This window comes from Bos taurus, chromosome 25 (assembly GCF_002263795.3).
Source record: "Bos taurus isolate L1 Dominette 01449 registration number 42190680 breed Hereford chromosome 25, ARS-UCD2.0, whole genome shotgun sequence".
Classification (NCBI taxonomy): domain Eukaryota; kingdom Metazoa; phylum Chordata; class Mammalia; order Artiodactyla; family Bovidae; genus Bos; species Bos taurus.
In genome coordinates, this window is record NC_037352.1 from 40,924,757 (window position 1) to 40,942,723 (window position 17,967).

At 53.7% G+C, this 17,967-nt stretch overlaps 1 protein-coding gene across 5 annotated transcripts in view; it reads left to right on the top strand.

Moving 5' to 3' along the window:
* Positions 1 to 5,655: 5,655 nt before the first annotated feature.
* SNX8 (sorting nexin 8) overlaps positions 5,656 to 17,967 on the top strand; it is a 38,878-nt gene continuing 26,566 nt past the window's right edge. For 2 of the 5 annotated variants that reach the window (XM_059881421.1, XM_024985024.2), the window contains exons 1-2: positions 5,656 to 5,751; positions 10,115 to 10,275. Coding sequence is in view for 2 of the 5 variants with exons in the window: in XM_059881418.1 (XP_059737401.1) it covers positions 5,658 to 5,751 (94 nt within the window). In the remaining 3 variants the exon portion in view is untranslated. The remainder of the gene's footprint in view (positions 5,752 to 10,114; positions 10,276 to 17,967) is intronic. The other 3 variants (XM_059881422.1, XM_059881418.1, NM_001046533.2) reach the window with 2 other exon arrangements.

The following is a 17,967-nucleotide window of genomic DNA, read 5'->3' on the forward strand; positions in this document are numbered from 1 at the left end:
AGATGATGCTGTGAAAGTGCTGCACTCAATATGCCAGAAATTTTGGAAAACTCATCAGTGGCCATGGGACTGGAAAAGGTCAGTTTTCATTCCAATCCCAAAGAAAGGCAATGCCAAAGAATGCTCAAACTACCACACAATTGCACTCATCACACATGCTAGTAAAGTAATGCTCAAAATTCTCCAAGCCAGGCTTCAGCAATACGTGAACCGTGAACTTCCTGATGTTCAAGCTGGTTTTAGAAAAGGCAGAGGAACCAGAGATCAAATTGCCAACATCTGCTGGATCAGGGAAAAGGCAAGAGAGTTCCAGAAAAACATCTATTTCTGCTTTATTGACTATGCCAAAGCCTTTGACTGTGTGGATCACAATAAACTGGAAAATCCTGAAAGAGATGGGAATACCAGACCACCTGACCTGCCTCTTGAGAAATCTGTATGCAGGTCAGGAAGCAACAGTTAGAACTGGACATGGAACAGACTGGTTCCAAATAGGAAAAGGAGTATGTCAAGGCTGTATATTGTCACCCTGTTTATTTAACTTATATGCAGAGTACATCATGAGAAACGCTGGACTGGAGGAAGCACAAGCTGGAATCAAGATTGCTGGGAGAAATATCAATAACCTCAGATATGCAGATGACACCACCCTTATGGCAGAAAGTGAAGAGGAACTCAAAAGCCTCTTGATGAAGGTGAAAGTGGAGAGTGAAAAAGTTGGCTTAAAGCTCAACATTCAGAAAACGAAGATCATGGCATCCGGTCCCATCACTTCATGGGAAATAGATGGGGAAACAGTGGAAACAGGGTCAGACTTTATTTTTTGGGGCTCCAAAATCACTGCAGATGGTGACTGCAGCCATGAAATTAAAAGACGCTTACTCCTTGGAAGGAAAGTTATGACCAACCTAGATAGCATATTCAAAAGCAGAGACATTACTTTGCCAACAAAGGTTCATCTAGTCAAGGCTATGGTTTTTCCTGTGGTCATGTATGGATGTAAGAGTTGGACTCTGAAGAAGGCTGAGCATCGAAGAATTGATGCTTTTGAACTGTGGTGTTGGAGAAGACTCTTGAGAGTCCCTTGGACTGCAAGGAGATCCAATCGGTCCATTCTGAAGGAGATCAGCCCTGGGATTTCTTTGGAGGAAATGATGCTGAAGCTGAAACTCCAGTACTTAGGCCACCTCATGCGAAGAGTTGACTCACTGGAAAAGACTCTGATGCTGGGAGGGATTGGGGGCAGGAGGAGAAGGGGATGACAGAGGATGAGATGGCTGGATGGCATCATTGACTTGATGGACATGAGTCTGGGTGAACTCTGGGAGTTGGTGATGGACAGGGAGGCCTGGCGTGCTGCAATTCATGGGGTTGCAAAGTCGGACACGACTGAGCGACTGAACTGAACTGAACTGATCTTGATAAATCCACTTGCCTGTGAGCGAACTGAAGCACGTTAAGCAGCTTGTCCAAAGTCGAATCAGGACAGGGACGTCCCTGGTGGCCCAGTGGTTACGATGTGTGTGTGTGTGCTCAGTTGTGTCCGTCTCTTTGCGATGCCATGGACTGGAGCCCGCCAGGCTCTGTCCGTGGGATCTCCCAGGCAAGAATGCTGGAGTGGTTGACATTTCCTTCTCCAGGGGATCTCCTGACCCAGGGATCGAACCTTAGTCTCTTATGTCTTCTGCACGGGCAGGCGGATGCTTCACCACTAGCCCCACTCGGGAGCCCAATTCAGGAAATCCGGGTTCAGTCCCTGGTGTTGGAGCCAAGTTCTCACGCAGCCAAATAAAAAAATAGAAACCCCCCAAATAAAGTTTGATTAGGACAGCCAACTTCTTTGAGATATTTAAAGCTTCCTGGGGCTCATGGAGGATGTGAGCAAATCCCTTTACTCCAGGCAGGAATTTTATTTTTTAAATGTTTATTTATTTGTTGATTGTTTGGCTGTGCTGTGAAACATGTGGGATCTCAGTTCCCTGACAACCTTAGTTTCTTCACCAGGGATGGAAGCTTTAGTTCCCTGACCAGGGATTAAACCCGCACCCCCGCAATGGAAGCACAGAGCCTTAGCTGCTGGACTGCCCCAGGCAGGAATTGTAGAATGGATACTGGAGAGGCGCTGCCTGAGCAGGTAACCCACAGTGTCAGAAGAGGATTTGATTTCATGATTGTCTCAGTGTTAAATGAGACGACACTGGTTCGTCAATTAGCATAGTGTCTGAAACCTAGTATTTTAAAAAAAGTTTGGGACAATTGATATTATTAGTGAAACTATAATTTTCTCTACTTTTTGAGTTCTTCCTCTTCCCTGTGTTATGGTTCAGAGCCACAGGCAGCTTCCCTACCCGCCTTCCAAAACGAGGGGATATGGGTGGAGCAGAACTTGCGGGTTAGGACATTTGAAGATAAACTGCTGGCTTTATAGCACAGGGGAAGTGCCGCAGGGCCTCTGAGGATGGTCTCACACCAGACAGTGTGGATTGGAACCCCAGATCTTTTATCGACTAGCTGTGGGGTCTTAGAGGGTTGAACTTTTCTGGCCAAAATGGAGATAATCATACTACTATTTTCTAGATTTATTGTGAGGAGTCGATGAGTTTCTAAGAAAAAGGCATATGTAAGAGTGCTCAGTACATAACAGGCATGTTCAGTAAATGTTAGCTTGGTTAGTGTGGTTAGCATTTAGTGCTGTTTATCAGGCGTTTCTGGCTGGCTGTCTTCCAGGGGCATAGTAAAATGTTCCAGTTGTGGTTGGGTATAGCCATGACTGGTTCTGGCCAGTGAGTCGTGAGGTGAAGCCTTGTGGTGATTCTGAGCCAGAGCAGTTAGACGCTCCGAGCACTTCCCCTTTGTCAGGAGGGCAGAACTCCAGAGTGGAGGCTGTGCTCTCACCCTGGCTTTCCGAGGGCTGATGCTGAATACAACTCTGTTGTTTCTGGCCTCTGAGACTGGAGATTGTCACTGCAGCGTGATCGAGCCTGCGCTGACAAACACGTGTACGGTTATTAACCTCGAGGAGGACGTCCTCCTCGAGCCATCCTAGTGACTCTCTGAAAAGGCCTGTAGTAAGCCCTGGAGACGCTTGCATCTCTGCAGGACGACTGGCAGGAGCCCCTGCGGCCCCTTCCCACCTGCACAGAGGTTCCCAGCTCCAGCGTCCTGCGTCCCCAGTTCTGTCAGTTCGCTCATACAGTTCTCTTTTTCCTGAAGGGAAAGTGATAAAAGTGACTCAAAAAACATTAACAGTCTTAATGCAATTGAATTCGTGCCACTAATCAAAGGGTTTAAAAAAGCAGGAATTCCACTTTCTATTTACCATTTCCTGAATGAAACAGAAATAGCATAAGGATTAGGCTTCTTTGGCGAGGATCTAAAGACATTACAGGCAGACATATTTCGATGCGTGTTTCCCAAGCATGCTCTCACTGTTAGCGATATCTGGCAGTGTAGCCCACAGCTCGTAAGGGCTGAATTCCTTTCTCCTGGAGGCATTCACAGCCTGTCACATCAGAACCAACCATTCATCTCTCCTCCCACAGTGCCCATGTTTGCAGCCCTCAGCACCCCCTGTGCTCTGTATGGTGTGAGAACCCTGCTGTGTTCTGCTCCTCCGATCAATTCCATCGGAAAATTTGGAAGGTGGGGACCTCTCCTGGTTATCCCTATGTGGGGTCCCTCACTCTCCTCTCCCATGACAAACAGAATTTCCAACTGAGCAGATGCTCAAGAAATGTTTGCAAGGATAAAACAAACTTTCAACATACAGCAGTGGTTTTCCACCTAGGCTGCACCTTAGCATCATCCAGGGAGCTTAAAAAAAAAAAAATCCCGAGTTTGGACCATACCTGAGACCAATTAAATCAGAACTTCTGAGGGTGGGCTTCAGGCGGAGTATATTTAACTGCTTCCAGGTGATTGCTGCAGCCAAGGTGCAGGACCACTGAACGACAGCAGAGGCTGCCTGACCAAGTCAGGGGTGTTCAAGTGAAATAATAAATTTAATATGCTGTTATTTGTGCGGCTTCCCAGGTGGCACTAGTGGTAAAGAACCCACCTGCCAATGCAGGAGATGCAAGAGATGCGGGTTCGATCCCTAGGTTGGAAGATCCCCTGGAGGAGGGCATGGTATCCCACTCCAGTATTCTTGCCTGGAGAATCCCATGAACAGAGGAGCCTGTCAGGCTGCAGTCCATAGGGTCGCAAAGAGTCAGACACGACTGAAGCGACTTAGCACACATGCATGCTGTTATTCTTGTAATGTCTAACTTTATACTTGTTTAATACCTCACAGTTTTCAAGGTCCAGTGAGTGTTTAAGCATTGAATAAGGATCTTATGATCCAGTGGGGGACACAGATCTGTAGCAAATACTTCCAGGAAGTTAGAGAGGTGGAGAGAGAGAGAGCGAGTGGGAGATAGAGAACGACCATGTGTGTGTGCGCGCCCTTGGGAGGGGAGAAAGTGCTGAGCACATCATTTGATGCAAAAGCAGCTTAAAGGAAGCCTGCGGTGGCGGAAGGAAACAGCACCCCGCTGGGACTTGGGAAAGATTCTGCATGCTGGTCTCTGGAAGAGGCACACCAGTTCCTCAGTTGTGCTGGGGGACAGTATCGCTGTTGGTCGGCTCACAAAAATGTCCGGTGACTGTAGCAAAGAGAGCTAACTCCCTGGGGAGGGGATTCCTTCCTAGGACCCTGACTGGGGCTCTGGGCTCTTGATTGCTGTTACTGGATCCCTGGGCGTTAACAGTTGTCCCGGTATTAGCAGGTCCATGGTCCTTACCTTGGGAACAAGGCCCTCCCTAACGGAGCCCTACCAGTCGCTCCAGCTTCCTCTTCGGCCTCCGCTTTTAGCTCCAGGAAGACCACAGCGTTTGCAGCTGTGCGATGCCTCGGGGCCTGTGGGCACCCGCTCCTTCCTCCCGCTGAATTCCTCATTCCTCCAGCCTCAGCTGATGCTCTCCGCATCCCGGGATCCCTTCACCCGGCCAGGGCCGGGGGAGCGCTCTAGTGCGGCGCTCCCACCGTCTTCTTCTGGAAGTCGGGACACTCGCTCCCCTCCGGTGGCCTGTCCGTCCTCCAGATAGGGGAGGGTACCAAATGCACAAGCCCGCCTGGCCTCCAGGGGGCAGTCCGGAGACCTGAGTGAGTGAACGACTGAATGACCAGGTGCCTAAGTGAGCGGGTGAGCGAGTCGGTGAACGAACGAGCGGATGGACCAGCAGGCGGACTACCGAGGAAGTGAGCGAGCGAGCGGACCAGGGAGTGAGAGTGAGAATAAATGGATGAATGAGTGAGTGGGGGCTGAGGGAAGGCAGGTGGGGACTGACTGAGCGGGCGAGGGAGCGGCCAGAGAACCTGCAGCGGGGGAGCGGCGGACGCCGGACGCTGAGCGCGCGCCTGGACCGCGCCACCTGCCCTCCGCGTGGCAGCTGAGCCGGGGCGTGGCGGGAAGAGGCGGAGGAGTGGGCGGGGCGACGCCGGGACCGGGCGTGGCGGAGCCGGTGCGTGGGCGTGGCGAGGCCGATAGTGGGCGGAGCAGGCCCGGGGCGGGCGGGGATAGGCCTGGAGTGGGCGTGGCCAACCCTGGGCATGGGCGGGGCGAGGCCGGGCCCAGGCCGGCGGGCGCAGAGGAAGTCACGTGGCGAGCGCTCACATGACCGGCGGCGCGATGGACCCGCTGCCCACCGCGCCCGGAGCTGCAGCTGCTGAGGCGGAGGTGGACGAGGAGGCGGACCCGCCAGCGGCAGGTATGGCAGGCACCGTCCCCCCAGGCCCCGCGCGGCTCAGGCCCGCGCCGCTGGGGCCCTGCGGCCTTCGGCTCGCGTCCTGGCCCGGGACTCCCCGCGCCTGCTGGGTCCTCCCCTCTCACGGCCCCTCCCGGTCCACGCCCAGGAGGGCGCGTGGCTCCGCGGCTCAGAACCTCAGCACCTGTCCGGGTTTGCGCCTCTCCGCGCGCTTCTGCCTGCGTCTCCCAGGGACTGTCCGGGTCCCTCGGGGCCGCAGCACCCGCCCGCCCCTCGCTTCCTGCGTGCCCATCTGCCCTCCGCGTGTCCCTGGACTTGCCGGGCCTTGGCACGTACTGTGGCGGCTCAGGACTTGGGCGTTTCTTCGGCCAGCTCACCGTGTTTCTCCGTAAGTGCTTTTCTTAGTGGGTGAGCGTGAACACTGAGGAGCACGCGTGAGGCTTGGCTTTTCTAGGATGGCCCCATTTAGATGGTACCCCCTCTAGCCTTCCAACTGGAGAATACCTGTGGGTGTGAGTTACTGCAGCTTCTTGGTAGTGTGGCGGCACAAGTTGGAAACTCCGTTTGGAGGGTCTGGAAGGTGTCCCTGAGACGCTCATGCTTAAAGTGAGCCCCAGAGGGCTGTAAGACGGTTGATTCATTAGGGGGAAAAGGAGGCGGGGGTGGAGTGGAGCTGCTGGGGGCAGGGGTCGGGGTGGCCAGTGCTCTGGCTTGGCCTAAGTCCCCTGGAGACCCTGGGTGAGTCTGCCTTTAGACCCCAGACCCGCGCTCCCCACGCTTGGCCTGTATTTTTCCTTTCACTCCAAGGTTTGTGAGGGGTAGCACGTGACGGCTGGTGCTCCTGGTAGAATGTTGTGTTCAGGAGGTCACACGTTTGCACCCAGCGTGGGCCGGTCAGCTTGCCTGTTTCAGGTGCCCACACTGGACTCCTTGTCCAGGTCACTTTTGGAAATGTAAGGCAGTGTTTGAGCAGGAGCGCTTCTTCCCTGGGGATTGTAAACATCAGAGTTGCTGGATGTGCTGGTCGTTCTGGGCTCTCTGCAGGTGCAAGGACAGTCTGAATGTTTCCCGCAGGACTCACCCACTGGCCGCCATTGTGTCAGCCACCCCCGCTCCCTGAGACTGGCAGCTGGCCCTGTTAGGGGCCCTGGTGATTTCGTTAACATTAGGCATCCAGTTGAGGGAGGTGGCGTGGTAGAGGAAAAACACAACAACAAAAAGCACTTTTTTTTTTTTAAACTGGGAAAGCTAAAACCCGGAGGTAAGTGGCCTGCCCACAGTGGGCAATATTAAGAGGGTATGCTGTGGTGGGGATGGTGGTTAGATGGGCTGCAATCAGAAAATAAGTCTTTGAGAGTGAATTTTATCCAAACACCATACGTGTGTCTCTCACGCTTGAGCAGAAGTTGATTTTGAGTGTTGAAGAAGTTGTGGCTTGCGGACATACAGCGAATGCCATCTTCTCTGGCGTTCTGTCCACACAGCCACAGCTCACTTTAGTATTAACTGTGGGGACCATGGGGGTCTGGGTCTTTGTAGTGCCTTTGGGATTGTCAGAAAAAATGATGTTCACTGTGGTTTTCAGCTTTAATGTTTAAAAAAAATTGTTTTTAAGCTAATTTTTTTTTGGCTGCCCTGGGTCTTTGTTGCTGAGAGAGGGCTTTCTCTGGTTGCAAGGAGCAGGGGCTGCTCTGCCTTGCCGTGCGGGCCTCTCACTGTGGCGGCTTCTCGCGCAGTGGAGCGCAGGCTCTGGGCGAGGAGGCTTCAGTCGTTGCCGCGGGCAGGCTCGGTGGTTGTGGCGCACGGACTCGAGTTGCTCCACAGCATGTGGAATCCTCCCAGACCAGGGATCCAGCCTGTGTTCCCTGCATTGCAGGCAGACTCTTACCCACTGTACTACCAGGGGAGCCCCAAGAATCGTATTATATTCTAATCCCTGGAAGCTTAAGCTGTGAGTGTTACCTCCCTTCCTAAAAGTTTAACTTTCAGTTTTGCAACATGTGGACCTCCTGCGCCTGCCTCCTGCGCCTGCCTGCCTGTGTCTCCCTGCGGCCGTGTATTGGTTTACTGCTGCTGCTGTAACAAAATGACCACACACAAAGTAGCTCAACCAGAAATTTCTCATTTTTCAGTCCAGAAGGCCTGTAGCCACAACAGGTTTCCCTGAGCGGAGATCTGGCTGTGGGCAGGGCTGCATTCCTCCTGAGGCCCTGGGGGAGAAGCCGTTTCTTGGTCTCTCCCGCGTGATCACCCCCTTGCTCCACTATCCCAGGCCACGCCGTCCCGTCCTGTGCTGACTCTGCCTCTTTCTTCTGTTCACTTGTTCCACTTCTGAGCACCTCTCGGATTACCTCGGGCCCACCTGGTAATCCAGTGGGTTCTCCCACTTCTAGCGTCGGCTCATCAGCGACCCGGATTTCATCGGCACTCTGGTTCCCCTTCGCTGTGTCTGTAACAGGCTCACGGTTTCTGGGTTAGGGTGGGGGTAACTGTGGAGGTCATCAGTCTGCTGTAAGGGCTGCCCAAGGTGGCTCATCAGTAAGGAATCCACTTGCCAGTACAGGAGATGAGACAACTTGGGTTTGATCCCTGGGTCTGGAAGATCCCTTGGGGGAGGATGTGGCAGCCCACTCCAGTATTCTTGCCTGGGAAATCCCGTGCACAGAGGAACCTGGTGGGCTATAGTCCATAGGGTTGCAAGAGTCGGACACAACCGAGCGTCTGAGCACACACCCACATTCTGCCTTAAATACCCTAAGGAGCGAAATTGCTGGGTCATAGGGTTGCACACGTTTTTAAAGAAATTATGTGTGGCTGTGCTGGGTCTGTCTTGCTGCCTGGGCTTTTCTCCAGTCGCAGCTGATGAGGGGTCGCTCTCTAGTTGTGGGGGGCTTCTCACTGTGGTGGGCTGTCTTGTTGCGGAGCGCAGGCTCTCTGGCACAGAGTTCAGTAATTGTGGGTCCTGGGCTCTAGAGCACAGCTAGATTCATGTGACTCCCGGATTTAGTTGCTCTGCAGCATGTGGGATCTTCCGGGATCAGGGATCAATCCCATGTCTCCTGCGTTGGCAGGCGGATTCTTTACCACTGAGCCACCAGGGGAGTACAGTTGCACGTTTTTTGTTTTAACAAATACTGACAAATGGTCCTCTCTGATAGTGTTGCCAGTTTATACCTGTAATAGGATGCATCTTCTCCCTGTAACCTCATCACCATTAAGTGCCATGTTTTGTTTTGTTTTTTAATTCCCTCAGCATTAGAGAAATTAAGAACATGTTTTATTTTTATTTTAATTTCTATTTCTTCAGTTATCAGTGAGGTTTAGTTCTTGTGATGCTTTGATCTTGTATGGCCTTCCTGAACTGACTGTTTCTTATCTTTGGCCCGTTTTCTTATGGGATTGTTCTTTTTTTTTTTTGCTTTGTTGCAGTTCTTTTTGTATTTTGGTCTTAGACCTGTTGTAGATTTCATATTAAAGTCGTAACCATCGAAATATCTGACTGGAACCCTGTTTTCTGATTGCAGCATGAGAGTTTATTTCAGGGTCTCTTCAGAGGTTATGCAGCTCAGCGATGATGCCCTGGAGTGCCTAAGAATGAGTGTGATAGGTGCTTGCTTGTCTGACCTGATTTTGGGAATTGCATCATACTGGATAAGAATACAGATTAGCCCTGGGTCCTAGCCCTACTTCCCTACAACCCTGCCTATCTAGATGTAGTCTTCCCTTCCTTCTTTCCTTCTTCCCTGCGCCTCACAGCTCCTGGGACCTTAGTTCCCTGACCAGGGATTGAACTCTGGACCTTGGCAGTGAAAGCACCGTGTCCTAAGTGATCCGTTTCACTTCTGCCACAGCCCCTCGCCGAATGTATGCCGTACCTGCCGTTCGGTTAGGAAGCTCTGAGCTGTTCGTCTTCCCAAGCCTTGGGGGGGCCTCCTGGCTTTCTGTGGGATCAGACCTGAACTCTCCTTGTCCTCCGAGCGACTCTGCAGCCAGCCACCGGCCTCTCTCCGCGCCTGCGTGGTCTCCATGCCCTCCCCCCACCCCACCTGCATGGTCTCCACGCCCCCTGTGCCTCCGCGACCACCCCGCTGCCGCCGCTCTGCCTGGACGCATTTGTCAGGCAGTTCACTGAGCTGTCACTTGAGATGTATGCATTTGACGGATTAAATTATACTTTAAAGTACCATCTGCATTGGGGCAAAAAAATACCTTCCTGTCCATCTCTCTCCCTCCATCACACACATTTCTATTGTCAGCTCCTGAGGGACAGAAACCATTATTTCTTTATATCCCAGCATCTGCTAATGGAGACAGGGCTCTGCTGTTGGAATAGAATTACATGTGTTTTTTTTTTTTTTTTTTGCAGCATGCACGATCTTAGTTCCCCAACCAGCGATGGAACCTGGGCTCCTGCAGTAGAGGTGCATTGTCCTGACACACTGCACCGCCAGGAAATTCCCTAGAATTACATTTTTATCCTAAGTGTTTTTTAAGATAGTATCACAGTTTGGTAACAATGGTAGCTGTGTGAGTATTATTTAAATTGGTGTTAATGCTCTTTGAACTCTGTTTCTCTCTCTCTCTCTCTCTCTCTCTCTCACACACACACACACACACACACACACACACAATTTGCAAGGTAAAATGTGTCCATCTGAGGAAAGAGGAACTGAATCTCTCCTACGTAGAGCAGATTTTGCCAGAATTTGTGGTTAGCAAGAAAGTGATGTGTTCCGGTAGGGGAATTCTGTTTTGGTTTATTTTTTCCTTCCCAAGAAAAATGCACCAGAAAAAGAGATGTTTGGCCTGCAGCGTGCAGGCTTATGGGAGAGGCTGGAGTGGTGAGATGCCAGAGAGATGGGAGTGGCCTTCCCGGGGCCTGCAATGCATGTCGAGACAAGCTGCCCCGGTGATTAGAACCCAGGCCCAGTGAGCAGGCTGGCGGCCTGGACCCTCAGGGATTCAAAGAGCGCACCCCTGGCCATGTTACCCTCTGAAGAACGGTAGCGTTTTCATCTTTCATCCTTTGAATGTGTTTGTTGTAGAATAGTTAAGAAATCATAAGCAGACTTGAGGTAGAGGTTCCTGGGGAAAGCATCAGCAAGGAGATCCAGCCAGTCCGTCCTAAAGGAGGTCAGGCCTGAACGTTCACTGGGAGGACTGATGCTGGAGCTAAAGCTCCGGTACTTCGGCCACCTGTTGCAAAGAGCCGACTCACCGGAAAAGACCCTGATGCTGGGAAAGATTGAAGGCAGGAGGAGAAGGGGACGACAGAGGATGAGATGGTGGGATGGCATCACCGACCCAGTTGGCATGAATTTAAACAAACTCCAGGAGACAATGAAGGACAGGGAAGCCTGGCGTGCTGCAGTCCATGGGGTCACAAAGGGTTGGACACAACTCAGCAACTGACCAACAACGATCAGTGTTAAAACCTCGTGTGGCCGGGGTGGGCGTGCTCCGCAAGTGGAGCTCCGGGAAAAGGCTGAGGCCACCCCTGGCGCTGCTCCGGCTCGCCTGGTTGGAGGAGGACTCTCGTGCCTTGGGGTACGGGGATGGGTGTGTTCAGGGTCCATCAGCTGTCGTATCCACTTTGAAGTATGCATGCTAAGCACGTGTGAGGTAAAGACTCATGACTGGTGAGTTCCAGGGCAGTTGGGGTAGGGTCTGGAGGCAACCCTGGGAGTATCGAGACACGCCTTTCCGAGACTCTCTGACCCGCTTTGCGCTGGTGACGTTCTTGCCTACAAGTCTTATGAATGAGTCGTAACCGGACCGGTAAGATTTCATGTGGTGTGTGACTCTGCACTCTGAGGAGAAGGTTGCACAAGTAGCATAACCACAGATACGAACGTCTTATAAAAGAGAAATCACCCGTGAGCCCACAGCCGCTGGTTTTAGGCTGTTTCCTGCTCCTGTGCATGCGTGCTGGACATGGTTAACCTCAGGGTGTATTTACATCTTGTCCGCTCGGTTGCCTTAACAGTATTCTACGTGGAGTTTTCACGCTTTTCTGTTTGAGGTCTGCGTGACAGTGAATCCAGGAGTGTGTGTGCGCGTTTGTAGAGTACGAAGGTGGTAAAATGTGATCCTTCACCCGGAGTCAGCATTAAAACTTGTCCTGATGCTCGCACTTGGTAAACAAAGCCTCTCTCCTGCTAAACTAGGTCCCCAGCCCAGCGGTGATGGCTGCTGTCGGCTGTGCGTGTGGAACCACGGTTTAGTAAGCTCCGTTGTTAGACTTCAAGAGCTGGGGCAATGTCCTTAGATGACCTTGGACGTGTCCTGCTTAGTGACCTTCTGCAAATACAAGTTCTGCATCCCTGTGCCCTCTACTGAGGGTGTTAGAGAGAAGCCAGAGAAAAGACACACCATGTGACTCCTATTTATATAAAGTTCGCACCATGCAGTTAGACTCTGCTGTGTGGGGACGCTCACGCAGGTGGTGAAGCAGTAAATGAGGAGCAAGGGAGAGACCGTGAGAATGGGGCTGTGGCCACCTCTGGCCGGAGAAGGGAAGGCCTGTGCGGGCCCAGGACAGGGGCTTCCAGGACCCCAGGGCTGTTAGCATTTTAATCTTTGTGTTTGTTTATTTGACTGCACCGGGTCTTAGCTGTGGCCTCTGGGGTCCAGTTCCCTGACCAGGGATGGAACGGGCCCCCTGCGCTGGGAGTGCGGAGTCTTAGCCCTGGGCCACCAGGGAAGTCCTGCCAATGCTCTTTTTCCGTTTTTGACCTGGATAGGTCAAACCACGTGTGTTGATACATAAAGCTGTCCGCAGACATTTTACATGCCGTGTGTCGGTATCTGTTTCCCAGGAGAAAAGTGTCAGGGAAACCCCAGTGTGTCCCAGATCCTGTGACAGTAAGTGGATTTGCTAATAACACAGCTTGACAGGCAGAGGTGGGCGCCAGGGATCTTGTTTGAAAATAGTTTTGTAGCAGTTTTGGCCTCTCAGCTTCCACTCTCTAGTTAATATTGCAGATGTATTTATAACGAAGTGCGTGTTTGTTGTGTCAACACCCACCCCCAAAGGAGAACCATGCAGCTCATCAGCAGGAGATTGCTGGCTCTGCTGTTTCCGATGTCTGTGTCTGGTTATACTGGCGCTGGCCCAGCTGCTGGCAAGCTCAGGTGTGCCAGGGGCCCCTGGGACCAGCAGGAAGGGGCCACAGGGCCTCCAGCATCGTGTGTTGGGAGGAGGGACGTCTGGGAATGTCACCTCTGTTGGAAGTGCAGAGGCCCTGTGCTGGGATAGGGTCGGGTGACACTCCTGACTCTGCACAGCTCATTATCTGTGGAACCGTAATTCCACCTCCCAGCTCCCGAGAAGTTCCAGTCCAGGCGGCGGGGTGGCTGGGGCTTCCAGAACTGACCGCTCACGGGCGGGGTTTGGAATTGCGTAGTCAGTTCTTCAGGCCCCAAGGCCGGTCTGTGCGCGTGCAGGTCCTTACCTTGGGGTGGCTTCTGCCCCCCACGCGTCCTCAAGGGAGGGACAGTGAAGTCGGGGTCTCGTGGAAGTCTCTGCCAGGGGCTCAAGCTTCCCCGTGCGCTGTGGGGGTTCTGTTCCCCTGAGAGGGGCTCTGCTGCGGGGAGAGAGTATCCCGTGCTCCACCTCCCTGGTCGGGGGACTTGTGGGGTGTTTGCAGTGATGGCCAAGGCCTTCCTTGTGCCTGACGCGTCAACTAGCTTAATCCTGCAGTGATGCTGTGCGGTGAGGGGTCTCACTCACCCCACTTTACAAACGGGAAACCGAGGCACGAAGAGACTGACTCGCCCGGCACCTGCTGCTGGTGGTGGTCGAGCTGGAGTCCCCTCCGGCGCCCGGCTCCGGGGTGCGTCGGGTCTGACCTCCTCACCGCCCACTCTGCTGTCTGCACCGCGGGCCCCCTTCTGGGGCCTGTCTGGAGAATCGGCTTCTGACTGAGTAACCAGCCCCTCCCAGACACAGACGCTTCGGTCCTCAGGGTTTTCTGAGAGGAAGGAGGTTCCAGGATCCTGTTCTTGTGGAGACCACCTGAGACCCGCGTGAGGTGTGCGGTCTTCTCTTTCCAGAAAGGGAGCGTCCGCCCGGAGGGTGTGTCCTCGCCGAGCGGGGACCCAGCCCTGCCGCGCGCCCTGGAAGCCCGCGTTCAGCCTGGGGGGCGTCGCAGGGGCTCGTTTTCCGCGGTGGTGGGTGTGAAAGCCCAGCAGTAGCAGCTCCCGCCCCGTGTGTGAAGCTCGGGCCGAGTCCGTCATGTTGGCGTTGCTCGGGTCAGCCGTGCCCTCCGGTTCTGGGCTTTGGGGCGGGCGGGCCTGGGTGGGCGCTCGGCCCGTCCTTGTCTGGAGGACCGGCTGTCTACCTTCAGTGCAGGTTTAGTTGTGGGGGAAACTGACTCGTGTTTTTCTTCCTGTGACGTTTTTCACAGCTCCCAGTTTGTCCGCGCCAGTTTCCGAGGCGTTCCGCGTTCTGGTTGATTAACTGCGTTCCTAGTCGTCTACTCCGAAGGCAGCCGGCAGGCAGGGGCCCTGTCTCCCTCCCTGTGAGCGACAAATATCTGTTTAAGTGAATTTAATCGTATGTCACTTGGCTTATAATATTGGGTGATTGCTTGGAGTTGTATGAGAGGGACTGAGGCTGCGAACGCAGATTCTCTGCGCCGCCTCCGCTGGATCCAGAGATGGAGCCTGCCGGGGATTTTGGAACATGTTCACGTTCACGTCCAGAGATCCTAGAAAACCTGAGTCACTTTTAGACGAAACCATACAGGCCTGGGAGGAGGGTGTTTTTTTTTTTTTTAAAGAACAAAACCAAAACCAGACTGAATTGAGTTAAACAGAGACAAGTATTCTCTTTGGAACTTTGAACTTCTGCTTCGTCAGTAATTCCAAGATTTCCCGAGTTAGCTAAAATAGTGTTGTTTTTTTTTAAACTCTGGAAAAAGTCCCTGGGCCTCCCCACATGAACGCATTCCAGAAGTGAGAGGCCCGAGACCTTGATGAACAGATTCCACGAGCCCCAGAAGCTCGTTTGCCAGGTTCCTGAAGAGGCAGGGTCCCCGAGGGCGGGCAGGTTCCTCTTGCCAGGAGTCGGGTCAGGGGAGACCATCTGACAGGTGACTCCTTTCGGGGCTGGGCTTCTGTTTTGTGATGTCCTAAGGAAACAAGCCATTTCCCCTCTCTGTGTGGTCTGATCCCAGGGAGGAACGGCCGCTCGCAGCCAGAGAAGCCCCGTCGGCGTGAATGTCAGTAGTTCGCGTGCCCTTCCCGAGGGCCGGGGCGGTCTGTGCTCTGGGGGTTCTCGTGGGATTTAGGGAGTCACGTCGCTGTGGGACCCAGCACTGGAGTGACCAGCATGCCCTGGCCAGCAGTTCATCTCAGTCTGCGGTTTTGTCCGGGCACTGTGCTCTATGCTTTCACATACAGTTGTATTTTTAAAATTCTTGCCGTCTACCAGTAATGCGCCTGGTGGTATCCCCGTTTCGGAGAGGAGGAAACGGCGCAGAGAGTTGAGCTGCTCGCTCACAGTCATGATGGGTCGGGCATTTGCACTGAGGCGCCCCGACCGCTGGCCCAGCTCTGCTCGCTCACAGTCATGACGGGTCAGGCATTTGCACCGAGGCGCCCCGACCGCTGGCCCAGCTCTGCTCGTTCACAGTCACGGGGGGTCGGGCATTTGCACCCAGGTGCCCCGACCTCTGACCCAGCTCTGCTCGCTCACAGTCATGACGGGTCGGGCATTTGCACCGAGGCGCCCCGACTGCTGGCCCAGCTCTGCTCGCTCACAGTCATGGGGGGTCGGGCATTTGCACCCAGGCGCCCCGACCTCTGACCCAGCTCTGCTTGCTCACAGTCATGACGGGTCGGGCATTTGCACCGAGGCGCCCCGACCGCTGGCCCAGCTCTGCTCGCTCACAGTCACGGGGGGTCGGGCGTTTGCACCGAGGTGCCCCAACCGCTGGCCCGGGAGTGTGGTGTGCCCCCGGTCCCCTGCGTGTTGTGGGCGTTGAATGAGGCCCTGTGAGCCCACTTACCGGGCGTGGGCTCTGGCCCCACGAGTCACCTGGTTCACCCTGACCTCCGGCCGACCTTGCTGCCATGGGGCCTCCAGGTTTCACATCTATAAAATGAAGTCAGAGTATCTACTTGGAGTGTCTGCAGGGTTAAGGAGACATAAGCACCCAGAAGGTTCAGAACCTGGTCGTGCCTCCTCAGTGGTGGTCGACCCTGCACACATGGTCCGAGTGACCGTCTTCATCCCGCTTTTGGGTCCATGTGGGGAGGAGAAAGGGGGAAAACGCTTTATTAAGGGGCTTCTTGGACTCAATGGCTGCGACGGACCTGCAACTTCACAGCCTCGTGGACGCCAGGGAGGTCCCCGGGGTCCTGAGCGTGGCCACGTGGCGTTTCTGTGGCGGCCTCCCCAGCTCAGCTTCTCTCGCTCGTGCCTGCAACCCACCTGGAGGGTTTTGCAGGTGGATGGTCTTTTCCTTCTTGGCAGACACCTTCCCTTAGAGTGCGAGCCGTCTGCATTCCAGGCTCCATCCCGGGCGAGGAGGACGCTTAGTCCTTGTTCACTAGAACTGCAGAGCAGAGAAGGACCTCCTCAGGCGTTTTTGAGGCTTGGCTGAGGTTTGACTCACACGTGGTGTAATTCACCCGCCTCAGGTGTGCTGCTCACTGGTTTTTAGTGCAGCCTGAGAGTGATGCAGCCTTCGCCAGGGTTGATTCTAGGACATTCTCATCATCCGGTGCCCATCGGTAGTCGCCCCCCTTTCCCTCCAAACCCCTCGTGCCCCAGACTACACAGCCACTAGTCTTTCCGTCGCTAAGATTTGTCTTTTCTTGAGGTTTCATGTAAATAGGACCATGTATTAGTACTTTGAAGGCTTTAGTGACGACTCCTTTTACTCAGCAGTCTTTTCAGAGTTCATCTGTGTTGTAGCATGAATCGGTGTTTCTTTTTATGGCTGAGTAATACTCCATTGCGTGGGTAACTCACATTTTTCTTACTCGTGCATCAGTCCTCTGGTGGCTGGGCTGTCCCCGTGTTTGGCTGTCGTGACTGGCGCTGACGCCAGCGTCCCTGTGCCTGTCTCTGTGTGGGCCTGCTGTGCCATTTCCCGTGGGCGCCACGTAGGAGTGGCGTCATCGGCTCACAACCCGTGTTTGACCTTTTGAGGTTGGCTGCCGGACTTCCCCGCCGCCGAGTGTGTGGGTTCCAGGCTCTCCACGGCCTCGCCAGCACGGTTCCTGCCTGCCTTCCTGATTGCAGCCGCCCCAGCGGCCGGTCCCCAGGGGGTGGACCTCTCTTCAGGTGCCGCTGGCCTTCTGTGCCCCTCCTTTGGCGAAACGTCTATTCAGATCACTTGTCAACCTTTAAGATGAATTTGTCTATTTTAAAAGCTAGAGTCGTAAGGCTCTTTATGTACTTAGGCTCAGGTCCCTCATTGGATACATGGTTTTGTCTGCGTTCTGTGGGTTGTTTTCCACTTTCTCGATGATCTTTTATAGCAAATAGGGTTTGGTTTTGTTCTTTTTTGTTGCTGTTGTTTGGCTGCGCTGTGTGGCTTGCTGAATCTTAGTTCCCCAACCAGAGGTCACACCTGGCCCTGGCAGAGAAAGTGCCGCGTCCTTAACCACTGGACCGCCAGGAAGTTCCCAGCGGTTTCTAATTTTGACGAAGTCCAGTTGGTCTGTTTTCTTTTGCTGGTGCTTCTGGGGTCATATCTAGGAAGGCTTTGTGTGACCTAAGGTCACAGAGATTTGCTCCTGTGCTTTCTGCTGGGAGTTTGTAGCTTTAGCTCTGGCGTTTGGGGGCATGGTCCCTCTTGGGTGAAGTTGTGTTTGGTGTGGGCACGGTGCCTGGCGGTGGTCTTGTTTGGAAACCGGCCTGTCCATCGTCATGCGGAACTTTTGCGGTGTACATGATGTGTGCCCTCCTTGCTGGGCAGAATCAGGGAGTGAGGGCTGCCTGAGGGGGTTTGCGTGGTGTGTGTGGGAAGCCTGTGAACCAGGTGGGTTGGAGGAGCTCGGCCAGGACACTCAGGCCAGCCCGAGACCTCAAAGACCGGCCTCTCCAGCGGGCACTCGGGGAGCACTCCCTGGAGAAGCTGCATCTGTGTTGTGCTTCTGAGGCTAGAGGGGATTCGGTTTGGAAATTCCCAACTAGTAAGTACAGAGGGCTTGGAGGGACCTTAAGAGGTTGTTGTTTATATTTATATTATGTAAAGCAAAGTA